Source organism: Rhopalosiphum maidis, chromosome 4 (genome assembly GCF_003676215.2).
Source record: "Rhopalosiphum maidis isolate BTI-1 chromosome 4, ASM367621v3, whole genome shotgun sequence".
Classification (NCBI taxonomy): domain Eukaryota; kingdom Metazoa; phylum Arthropoda; class Insecta; order Hemiptera; family Aphididae; genus Rhopalosiphum; species Rhopalosiphum maidis.
The window spans coordinates 5,634,490-5,647,278 of NC_040880.1; the positions used below are offsets into that span (position 1 = coordinate 5,634,490).

Consider the following 12,789-nt stretch of genomic DNA (forward strand, 5'->3'; position numbering starts at 1 on the left):
TTGTTTAAAATATTTCTTTTAACTGATTTTATATTTTGTGAAGCTTCTATATCAGTTTTATAAGTTGTATTATTATTGTCGTTTTTCCTCTTCTACTTTAACTTGACTAAAGAACTTCTAGTAGAAATTTGTGGTATAAGTTTTATCATTTCTGGTGATACATTAAACACGATGTGTTTTTTATACTTTTATGATTTTGTATTCCTTAAGAACACCTAACAATATGTTATATGCATATCAAACAACTTAAATTCCATCTGTTTAATGAATCGCTACCCTCATCATGACCACGAAATACTAGCTTTTGTTTTCCTAAAAATAAAACCAAATCAATTAAGTGCTCCACAGTGGCGTATTTAGAAATTTGTTATGGGGAGGTCCAGAAAATTTTCATAATACAGGTCTGTGGGGGGCTTTGCCCTCCACACCCCCCAATTACTCTTTATTAAATAAATTTACCATATAATTATATAGAAAATCAATTAACATTTATATAACAAAATCCAACTTTCTTGGGCTTAATGCTATTTCATCTAGAATCTAGATGTATGTCCCGATGAACAGACATCATACCTAGTCTATTTAGCCTCGCCTGCATAATATAAATTAAAAATACAGCACAAATAAGTTATATTGTTATATAGTAGATATTAAATATTTTCCAAAATAATTAAAGATTACTTCGTTCATTGTTGATCTTAGATATGTTTTCAATCATTTAAAAGTTGAAAAAGATCTTTCAGGTGTTGCTGTTGACACCGGTAGTGTGCAAAATAATTTAATTAAAAAATGTATGTTTGGAAAATCATTCTTTGGGCAGCTCAAAAGTTTCTTCAAAAAAGAATGGATCAATTTTAACTACTCTGTAGTTGTTCTCCCAAGTAGCCTAGTAAGTTAACAACCGAAGATAATGCACCATAGAGTAATATACTCTTATCGATTTTCCAACTGGCAACGCGGGATTTTACCAAGTATGATTATAGATAATATGGAGCAGTGTTAATCAAAAAATTATTTAATTGTAAAATAATAATATTAGGTACTTGTTAAAAAATATTTTATCACTGCAGTCTTTTGTAGTAAAGATGTATGAAATACGTACTAATTCATTTAACTTTATCAATCAAATTTATAACTAAAATCTTTTTAAATATAATAATATTACCGAACATAGTACATTTAATGTTATTACTAAAAATAATGGTCGAATCCACTAGGCACATTAACAAATTCACTATTGTTGTTTTCTAATCCTAATTTAATGGCATTTGATTCATAAACTGTTGGTTTTTTCAATTCATTTTTTGTTGTCCTCTTTCTTTTTGTTGAATACAAACGGATTTGTGGTTCAATTTTCTTTTGTGTATTAGTGACGTCTAAAAGTTTAAAATTTATATTTTTTTTATTATTATTTAAAATATTTAATACTTCATCCAACTTTTTTTCCACTAGCTTGGCTGGCATCCTCATCTGAAATCACTGTGGTACTGGATAGCCCCAAAATTCAGTTTTAGTAGTAATATTTGAATTATTGACAATTTTATGATGGGAAGGTGTTAACTCTATTTCTAATAGCTTCTGTTGTTCTTCAATATCCAATAATTGGATATGGTCGGTCATTTGTATTACCTTCATTAAATTCCCGTGTGCACGCATGAATGTGTTTGTAAATAATCATTTTAATTATATTATCAGTACAAGAGCAATTGTGAATGCAAATGTTGCACTGTTCACATCTTAGACATGGATTATTGCAAATTTCCCCAGACTTAATAATATTATACTGTTGATATGGATCGGTTAATGACGATATTATCCATGAGTTTTCATCATTTTTTCTGGGCGGTTGGAATAAATTCGTTGAAAATATTCCCAAAATGCTATTGTGTCACTATCTTCTGATAAATCTTTCATAAATCTTTGAAGGCAACTTTGAAACTGTTCAACAGATGTTAATTGGAGTAAAACTCTTAATGATTTGTACACAAAAGCTCTTTTTTTCCTGTTTACCACTGATTTTATTTAAATGTTGTCTCCAATTCTTGTCAACGTGGTGCCAAGTACACAAGAGTTTATTAGGTACAAGACTCATAACTTCTGCCCAAGCATTATAAAATGCAGGTGCATCATCAGACATAAAAGCACATGTTTTGATTACACCTACTTTTTCTTTTAACTTGTTGAAAAATAATTTAAAAATTGGTTCATCCATTCGATTTGAAAAACAATAAGTAACGGGACATCCACTTCCGAATTCATTAACAGTCATGTTTGTGTATAATTGTATGTCATAACCATTCGTACCATCAATGCAAATTTTTCCAGGTCCAAACTTTTTCAGTTGACGTTGTTGGAAGTTAGTCATTATAATCAAAGCAAAGTCTGCAGTATAATAAATAACTGGACATTCTGTTCTTAGTTTTTGCATATCTTTGACCCATAATTTTACACTTATTGCATCATTATTATGCTTTTTTGTGGCATAGCTAATATTAAAATCACAGATGATATTCTTTAAATTTTGTCGGTCCAAAAGTTCTTTGAATAGAGTCAGTAGATGCAGTATCACGAATTTAGTCCAGTATATAATCAAAGCTAACTCCTTCCTTCAACTTTGCTAAAAAAAATAAACCAAACAATAAGTTTAACAAAGAAATAAAAAAATGGTTCAGTTACCTACAGGTTTTTCTAAGACGATAGAGTAATAAATCAATAGGTAGGAAAGTAAAGACATAAAATGTCTCACTTAACGCGGACTCGTATGCGTTATGATTTTTAAAGATTTCTTTTAAATTTCGATGCAATAAACCATTTTTGTTAATGATTCTGTATAGTTAATTATAATTATAAATGTTTAAAGCTTAGATCTGTGAAGTGGAGTAGCATTATCATTTATTTTTTTAAACAAATTACCATGATCATTAACAATGTTTATTATAGTAAAACTATTTTTTTCTGAATGTTTTAATCCTAAATGGTTATGAATATGTTCTTTTAATGATTGTATTTGAATACTCGTAGATACGTTTTTTAAATCACAATACTAATAGTATTTCAAATAAACTGAATTTTACTCAATTTGTAATTAATGACTTCCACACAACTATGAGTGTTGCTCATAAAAATTTAAATTGAATGATCTACAGAATACCTTACCTTATTTTTTGTCAGGAGTCAAAACTGATAAAACCGGAATAGGCCTACCTACTTTTAGTAAATCATTTTTATCATTAGACTTCTAACGTCGAAATGGCGTTTCTAATAATTTGACAACTTCGTCTGTCACTGGATTTATAATTTTAAATCAAAAGCACGAGAATACGCGTAAACAAATTTAAACAAAAAAGCACGACTGCACGACCGACGATTCGAACAAGGGAGATATAAACTAATAATGAAATCGGTTCAGGCGCTGTGACAATAATAACGGTTTATGATAATCCGATAATATCTATATGTTGTTGAATATGCCGCAGACATGGCTGCGGGCTAACTATAGTACCACATCTATTTTTAGTATCAGAGGCGATGAGAAAGCCACCTCACTATGATCATTGCTCATGCAAAATTCAGCTTATTTAACAGTCACGTAAATTTGCATGTGTGTGTAATTAGTGTACACAAGTTACAATTCTGAAGCGACGTTAAACAGTGCCTTTCTGACATCATCGGAATATTTCCGCCGGCTGAAATATGAGCGTTTGGTTACGTAATTATTATTTCGTGCATTTCTTATCGGTTTATCGCTATTTTTGGCAATAAACACTGAATAATATTATACTATAATAAAATAAATGATAATTCTTATTATTAAACTTTGTAAAGAAGAACTTTTTTTGAATAAAATCATAAAGATGTTAAAAATTACTAGCGAAATGTTTGCTATCGGTGAGGCGCCGCTTCACTTGCCTCACCCTCAAAGCCGTCACTGAATCAATCAGGTGTTACCATTTCAATTTGATGTGCAGCTGCTATAAAATACCAGTCTTTTTAAAACCAGAACATGCATTTCTTATATTATTATATTTCTTATTATTTTAATTTTTCGGACTCTAATAGAAATTTCTTATGATCCCTTGTGTTATAGACATTTAATTATTTTATCGAATGACGTTAATAGTAGTCAATACCTATTTAAATTCTTATCTCAACACTGGTTACGTAATTATTTTATGCCACTGGTTACGGGTATTATACGTTTGTATTGAAATGCACGCCATATTATCATAAGTTCCCCTCAATTTACCTAATGTTATAATGGATTGTTTAAACTCAACCGGAAATCTCGATTGATTGTGTGCACAAACAAAACGCATCTCCCCATTCTGTTAGAACACTGAGTATTTTGACTAAATGAAACATTCATAGCTATCACATTAACCAGTATAATATAGGTATTACAGTGCTGTACTGCTGTATACATTAATATATCATATGATTATGTTTTGCTAGTGTTAAATAATTTTACTGCAGTGTATTTTTTAAGTCACAATATCAAAAAATATTCAGTGAACAATTATTTACTATTTATTTATTAAAAACATGTTAACACATTATTAAATATCAATCGATACGTATATCATACATAATATATTAATATATATGATTCGATACATGCATGTATAATATAATATTTTAATTATTATTATAGAATTAAAGTTTTGGGTATCGATAAACAAAATGTTGATTTTATTGACTTCTACTACTATGCTTTAATAACATGACGTGAGGTAAAGGTTCAAAAGAAATTCTAAAACTGTTCTTCGTTCAAATACGGGTAAATGTATTTTTTATATTATTATTTATCATTTTATTGTGTTATTAAGTATTGTTATACATCGGCTATGGACTCTATACAGTATAGACTATACTATATTAACAACGTGTTTAATATTATAACTTAAAAAATGGTATTTAAACGTATGCTATTATACAATTTGTGTAATATGATAATGTATATGAGTATACGACGCGGGCAATCAACATCTGATGTTTAGGTACCTACCGGAATTTATAAATCCTTTGCGGACGTTTCGAATACATATTTATTGAAAATTTTTTTTTGGCAATTAATTTTGGCGCGTTGAAATTGTGCTTTTATTAACAGCACTATCGGTCGTGGGCATAGGGACTTATATATATATATATTTATGTATAAATTATTTAGTACACATACATAATTTATGATGAAACTAGCGTACTACAATAATTAATGTACAATGTTGAAACGTGTTATCAGTTGGGCGGGGCGCGATCTAATGATCTTATCTGATTGTCGTAACACACGAGTATGAGATGGACGAAAACAGTGGTTAATTTTTTAATAACAAAGTTTTATCTATTTTTTGTTTTATGTTTTACACGAGTAATTAACGAGACTGCAGATAGTGGAGAACTCATCACCGAAGGATTCTGATAAACACTGCCACCACCACTCAATATAATATTATAAACGATATTATGTTCATTAGTAGACTAACAGTTCGCACACCGACACCAGTCATTTGTACTCCTTTGCTGTTAACAGCTCTCAGGAAACGTTTTGAAGTCTTCGAAGCTATGAGCCACTTGTCGTACGTTTCCACGGACTTGGCTGGTCCAGCGGTCGGCATCTACAGGTGATTATATTAATTTGATAGTAATTTAATATATATGTGTGTGTGTGTGTGTGTGTGTGTGCGCGCACTACATTTTATTATAGTAGGGTTTCGATATGCTAACTCCACACATAACCATAATTCTTAAAATAGCTATAATTCACGTCGTTACTATTGCATAATCAATTTAACATCGATGTTAATAAACTAAAGTTTTCGATTTCTGTCATTCTGACAGAAACCGTTTAAAATGTACGTGCATTTTCACGGTGACAATATTTTATAGAGTGATAAAAATGTAAGTCAACTTTGTAAAACGAGACAGCTCCCCATTAATACCGTTGTCATATAGTTTGTGTTGGTGATGCACTTGTGGCCTGTATGAAGTGTATGACAAGACATCGTCGGATATATTATTGTAAAGTTCATTTTATGAAATGCATTTCCTGAATAGATTACACAAGTCGTGTTGTAAGTTGCCGGCTCAATTTGTTTGATATGTAGGTACATAATTCTCCGGAACACATTACATTATTCGAGTTCAAATATAGAAGTGTCTAAGTTATTCTATCTCGAACGGTCACTAAAAGTTATTGCTGTGGTTCTGTCAGTTTGAAATAAAAATCGCTAACCAAACAAACTTGAACATAGAAAAATCAATTCCGTTTGAAGTGTAATGTAATTCTGATTTTGAAATTTATTTTAGATCTGAGTGAAAATATACTATCTTTGATATGTAATATTAAATTTTAATGATTACATTAGCATAGGTAAACATAAATAAAGTTGCATTCGATTTTAACAGTAATTTCCAAAAAGAGAAAAAAAACAATGGTGTACAATATAAGTTATGATATACTTATAGCTATGAATTAACAAATAAGAAATTACAATAATTTTTGAATGAGTGGAAGTTTGGTAATATGAAAAGATCGATTTATAATTTATTTATAGTTTTCATAATTCTATGATGGGGAGTATTGGTCGCATAATTAATTACTTCTGTGTTAAGATAAAAAGTATTTTTAGACCGAGAGTTATGTTCTTTAATAATTATTTGTGAACTAACAATGTACTGTCTGACGAATTATTATAATAATTATAACTTCATACACACAAATGGTTTAATACATTAATATTTAAATAAATAATATAAAGATGATAAATTTCAAATAAATATAAAATGTGAATACATACATTTTTTCTTTAGTATACTACCTAAAAAGAATTAACATTTTTCAAGTTAATTTTGCTATTTTAATTTGGGTAGGATTATAAAATTCTTATTTGTTTTAAATAGTTATTATGTTTATTTTAATGGAAATAATAATTTTTGTGAAGTTATATTGGTTACATCCATTTATGAGATCCATTCCGGGTTACCTGCACCTACTTAATGCCTGAGTAAATATGAAATTATTAAAATGAAATTCACAGGCCAAAAAAGAAGTTTATTGAGTTTAAAATTGTTTAATGTACCTATCAATCTTCAATGATCATAGCTTTTTATTTTTATTCAAATATTAAATGTTATAGATTAGTATTGTTTAGAGCGTAACAAATTATCAGAATTAATGTACTGTTAGATCATCGACATAAAAATTATATTTTATCATAAATGGTATTCTAAATAAATTAGGTATGGAAATTATGTATATCTATGAATAAGTATTTTATTTATCAAAGAATAATTATTTTTAACATTAGGTCAAACTGTCAACAGTATATGTTTCTTATACTTATCAGTCGAACAATATTGAATAGTAAATATGTTTCGGTAAGAACAGATAATATGATGTGCAACTAAAAAGATAAATTGTTGAATCAAACATTTGTATTTCATATATTATGTACCTTTTAGTGATGCACCTACCTACTGATTTATAATTATGAATAATTTAAGTAGAACATTCTTGAATTAATTGAACCAATTTGTTTTTACGTTAAAATTAAAATAATTCTTTAAACCGATAAACATGTATTTGCATTTATCTTATTTTAAATCGATATCCATCACAAAATAATAAATGTATGTATTTGAAATAAAGTAATATGTTTTTATAATCAAAATAAAAATAAAATTAGAGATTGAAAAGTTACAGTTATGTTGATAAAATATTTTATCTGTATGAGAGGATTATTTTTAAGAACTTTTAACTCATTCCCAATTATTTGTTTTTTAACGATATAACTATGAACTGTGAGCGATGTAACGTGTTAATGAATATATAATATATATATTATCTTTATTTGCGAAGAATTAATTATTAAAAAGTAATTATTTTGAATAACAGTGAAAAACATGAAACATTTAATATTATGAATTATTATAGGTCATATCCAATTTTTTTGGATAACACTAATCTTGTTTAGCTGATATAATGTTAATGTTATTAATGGTTATTTATGAAATATAGCATAAAATGTGCATTTTTATATTATCAATCTATATAGGAAAATACTGTTCATTTTCAATTAAAACTATTTTCATTTTATTTGTAGCCAAGCAGTTAAGTACGGAGATACAGTTTATTTGTCAGGTACCTTGGGCTTGGATGCTAGTACTGGTAAGCTGGTTGAAGGTGGTGCTGGACCCGAAATAAAGAAGGCATTGGAAAATATTAAGCATGTTCTGGAAGCGTCTCAATCGTCTTTCAGTTCAAGTAAGTACATAAAGATATGTAATAAATCTATAGAAACTTATCAATCATATTCACTTAATATATTTCACCAGTTTGACTAGGCAGCATATTAGTTTAAAATTTTTTCATTCAACGGCAATTGTATATTACAATTTCATACCCATTGTTTTTTTAAAATTAATATATAGTATAAATGTGATGTGTATATTCTGTCTAAATTCTTTTATTCAAATATTCTAATAATTTTAATATTAACATTTGATTGACACAGATCACACGGAACAATGCGTGTTGTTTTTCTGTAAATATTGTAAAGTCTAAAATATAAGTATGTTTCTTTTATATTTCATAATATAAAGAGCTCGATTCCAAATCAAGGACGTTTAGTTCACATAAATTGTTTGAATCTAAGTCAACTTCAAGTTAAGTACATAGTATCTCAACTAGAACAAGATTTTGAAGTATCACAATAGCAGATCGAATTGTTCTATTTAACGTTCTATACCATTTATATTTTAAATACATGATCATTTGAAATTTGATTTTCATTATTAAAAAATCAATATACGTAATGTAAAAGTAATTTAAATTTAAATCTACTCATAACTTTTCCAAAAAAGATGATTGAAGTAAAGGATCTATATTCAATATTAAATTATTTCATGATTTTTGTTCTTTCCATATAGTAAGTTTCAACGTAAATTTTAGTGTAGGAAGTTTTCAAATTTATAATTTATCATACCTATAGTTGATTTTTTTTACAACTCAGTACCTATATATTTTACTCTCAAATTGCAGCGATCGTCGTAATAAGTAATTTAATTAAAAATCTAGTAACGTTTTTTTTTAAATTCCTTTAGTGTATAGCTTTATTATATAACATGGTATTGTTTTAAAAAATATTTAAATTTAATCATGATTTATATTTAATACCTATAGGTATTAGGTATGCAGTATCCGCGGCGGGTATCATGTTTAATACTATAATCACTGTATTTGTTGATATTAATTAAATAAAATATTAAATACATTTACCTCTTTTGCGCTCGACTTCCTTAACAACGTGTAGTTACTGCAATATATTATTATATTATTTATAAAACCGACAATGGCACCTGACAACAGTGACAACACATAATTCTGTACTAATTATGAAATGATAAAAAATATTAATTGTTTCTCATCGACTTTCGACTTCTACATTCAAAATGATTTGTGCCCTTTGAACAGTTAATATTGTATAACTGTATTTGTTTACTGTTCACAATACAGCAGTACGCCAGTGCACCTTAATAAAGATTTGGTGAAAAAATAATATCGTATTTTAAAATTGTAAAACTGTATAGATAATTTAGCCTACACGAAATGTATGCATCATAACTAATACGAGTATATTATTATACTATACGTTCTGCACATGTAATGAAATATTTTACGTAAAGTTTTCTCCATTGTTTGTTAATTTGGACCTACAAATTTCCGTTAGGTTAGGTATTGTACACCGTTGTTGTTTCGTAAAATATGTTTTCGATCGCTATCGTTATATGCAGCGTTACCATTAATTTTTTTTCTCTTATTTAATTTCTTTAATGTTGGGCAAACGACATGTTTTTAATAAGTAAAATTCACCTATGCGTCAGAACTATAATATATATTATGTGATACATATAATATATTGTTGGCATGTATTCAAACCATGTTATTAATAAAATATACATTATATTATTATAATCAAGAATCTAATATATTTTAATTATTTTAAGGTTGTAACGATAAATAATTATTTATTTTATATTTTATTCCAAAAATATAATCAAACATCGATTGCAATGATACTAAGTCGATTATTAACTATCTAAATTCAACAATTTAATAACTTTATTATAACTATGAAACTGTTCATTTTTGTGACAAGTTTTTTTTGTTATTAAACCAATAAATTTGTATTAAAAATTAAATCTTCGATTTTGGACTATTTGCCTAATTCTTGTCAGAAAAAATGCCTGTAGTCATGACTCGCTAATACCTGTAAATTATATATATATATATATATATATATAATATGGTTATTGTGACATATTTTATTATGTAAGTGTGTTTATTGGCTTTTGGCACATTTCCACAACTTGTATGGTATTTTTGTCTGGCTACTTGGCCAATTATGCTTTTTCATTAGGGAGTAATTATCTGTTGATATCTTCATTCACTATTCACAGTAAAAATTTGAAAAGCTTGTATAAATACATTTAGATATTACATTTTTATTTTTACTATTTTTTAAAAAGAATTTTTATTGTTTGTTTGGATATTTCTACAAATCATTATACAATATAATATGTAGAATAATCAATTTATATTTTATTTCTGTGATAAAAATTCAAGACGAATAAGTATATCAATATCAACGACGAATGACATACGTCGTTTAGTATTATATGTATGATTTAAAAACTATAATGAGTAAATAAAAAAAACAGAATCAAATAAAATTTGTTTTATTTATAAATTATTCAATATACTTAGGTAGACAATAACACAAAAATAATAGTCACATTTTTAAACAAAACTATTTTGTTTAAATAAGGGTGAATTTATTTATATCCTTGTGATTACGTAAAAACCCGAAAAGAGACCCCTTTATTTTGGCGGTAACATGTTTGATAATTCTTATAAGTGTATATATTTTTATTATTTCCAGTCGTTAAGACCACAGTTTTGTTAGCTGACATAAAAGACGGCCCAACAGTGAACGAAATTTACAAGCAATGTAATTATGCGGACTCATTTGAATTTTAAAATAGATAGCACTAAGTACTGATTAAAAACAATAATTTGTTTCTTTATTTTCTTTTTAATAGTTTTTGTGCCGCCATATCCGGCTAGAGCAATGTTTCAAGTGGCCAAATTGCCTTTGGTAAGTATTAAACAAAACTGACTTTAAGACACTATTGATGTAATAAATTATGTATAGTTCATGTTTTTTTTTTGTTGCCATTATTTATATGAGAACACTTGTGGCTTTCTTTTTTTCGGAGGTCAATAGTCACCAAATTATATTCGTGTAATTTGGGTCATTAAATTATGTGATGATTAATCTTTTTGTATTTTTATTTTTATAGGATGCCAAAGTCGAAATAGAAGTGATTGCCGCGGTTAACAAGTAACCGCAATAAGAAGATTTATTTTTAATTTTGTTTGTTAAAATGTTTTATTCACTTGCTTTAAGCAATGAAAATAATCTAAATATGTTATTTACAATATAAAAGTGCTTTATACACATAAAAGCGAGGATTTAATGCGTATCGAGGGATAGAAGAAGTATCTGTCGCATCACAATTGGAAATGTGACAAATTCATAGTTTTATGTTATTTATTTTGAATACTTCATAGGACTTTCTAAAAAACATGCAATAAAATAATATTATAACCGAGTTTATTATTTTTAAATACTCCTTATTTTTGAAATTTTATAAACTTGATCAGAGCAGCTACATGAGTGCTATTATCATGTTTCTAATTTTTATTATTTTTTTTTTTTAATATATATTTTTCAAATCGCATTCTTCCAATTGTCGTCCACGTGGAATTAATTAGGATTCCAAGTGTGTTGATACAACATTATTGAACCGACTGGGAAATGCAAATTTCCTTAACGTATAATAATCGAATAGAGGAAATAAATTAAAAGTGTGGAGATGCAATCGTGTATGGAAATAGGCTTTACTATTGCCTCCACTAACAACCAAGTATCAATCTCTGGTTTTAATATCTTTTATGAGCATTTCTGGTTGTAACATTATCTTGGTCAGGTAACGCTAAATAGGAACACTAAATTTAATTCGGCGTCATCAGCATCGTGGTTGTCCTGTTGTTGTTTGTCAACACACCAACGGTAATTCCGTTTTCCAGCATCGCGGTGCCGTTTTCTTTGATAGCGTCTTGTTTGCAAAAGATCATTTTATGTGGAAACCGCAACGTCTTGTCCGCGGCCGACGACGTTCCCGTGTCACTGGTCTCGTTTATCGCTACTATCGTAGGTTGCCAGGATTTGTTAGTCGTCAGTCGTTTCATCGAATTCACCTGAACAATTTAAAAAAAAAAACTAATTATAACAATCACATGGGTAGCTAGTAGAACAATAAAATATTTGCCGTGAGAAAGAAAATAATCAGAATCGCTAGATAAGTACATAGAACAATTAGTGCTTACTTCTTGATAATTTTTTTTGTTTAAAAAAATAAACCTTTATATATTTTAGGTAAATACATTTATTTATATTTTGGTAGGGTTATATTTTTCAGAGTTTAAAACCATTTATTTTTATTCTAATGTAGTATAGACATATTTTGTATGTAGTTTCTACCTGTAACAAATGAATATTGAACTAATAATTTATATATTGACATTGTATTTTCAAGATGAAATGCATGATAAAGATAAGAGAAGATGCATATTATGTGAAATATGCGGACCACTATCCCGCTCATCAAAAACGTTTTTAATTGATGTAAATACTAAACTAATTGCTAAGAGGACGTAGTATCCACATG

The 12,789-nt window shown here is 27.9% G+C and overlaps 2 protein-coding genes across 3 annotated transcripts in view; one reads left to right on the forward strand and one right to left on the reverse strand.

Moving 5' to 3' along the window:
• The first annotated feature begins 5,370 nt into the window (after window positions 1-5,370).
• On the forward strand, window positions 5,371-11,671 carry LOC113548290 (2-iminobutanoate/2-iminopropanoate deaminase-like). The gene is made up of 5 exons (XM_026949094.1): window positions 5,371-5,618; window positions 8,100-8,260; window positions 10,938-11,006; window positions 11,098-11,153; window positions 11,359-11,671. Exons 1-5 carry the CDS (start codon window positions 5,461-5,463, stop codon window positions 11,401-11,403), a joined length of 489 nt encoding a protein of 162 aa, XP_026804895.1. The 5' UTR covers window positions 5,371-5,460; the 3' UTR covers window positions 11,404-11,671.
• The window catches only part of LOC113548288 (pyrokinin-1 receptor-like), a 54,631-nt gene continuing 52,559 nt past the window's right edge, over window positions 10,718-12,789 (reverse strand). The window contains exon 8 of one of the 2 annotated variants that reach the window (XM_026949089.2): window positions 10,718-12,319. In XM_026949089.2, the coding sequence (XP_026804890.1) occupies window positions 12,074-12,319 (246 nt within the window). In that variant the 3' untranslated portion in view covers window positions 10,718-12,073. The remainder of the gene's footprint in view (window positions 12,320-12,789) is intronic. The other variant, XM_026949090.1, reaches the window with a different exon arrangement.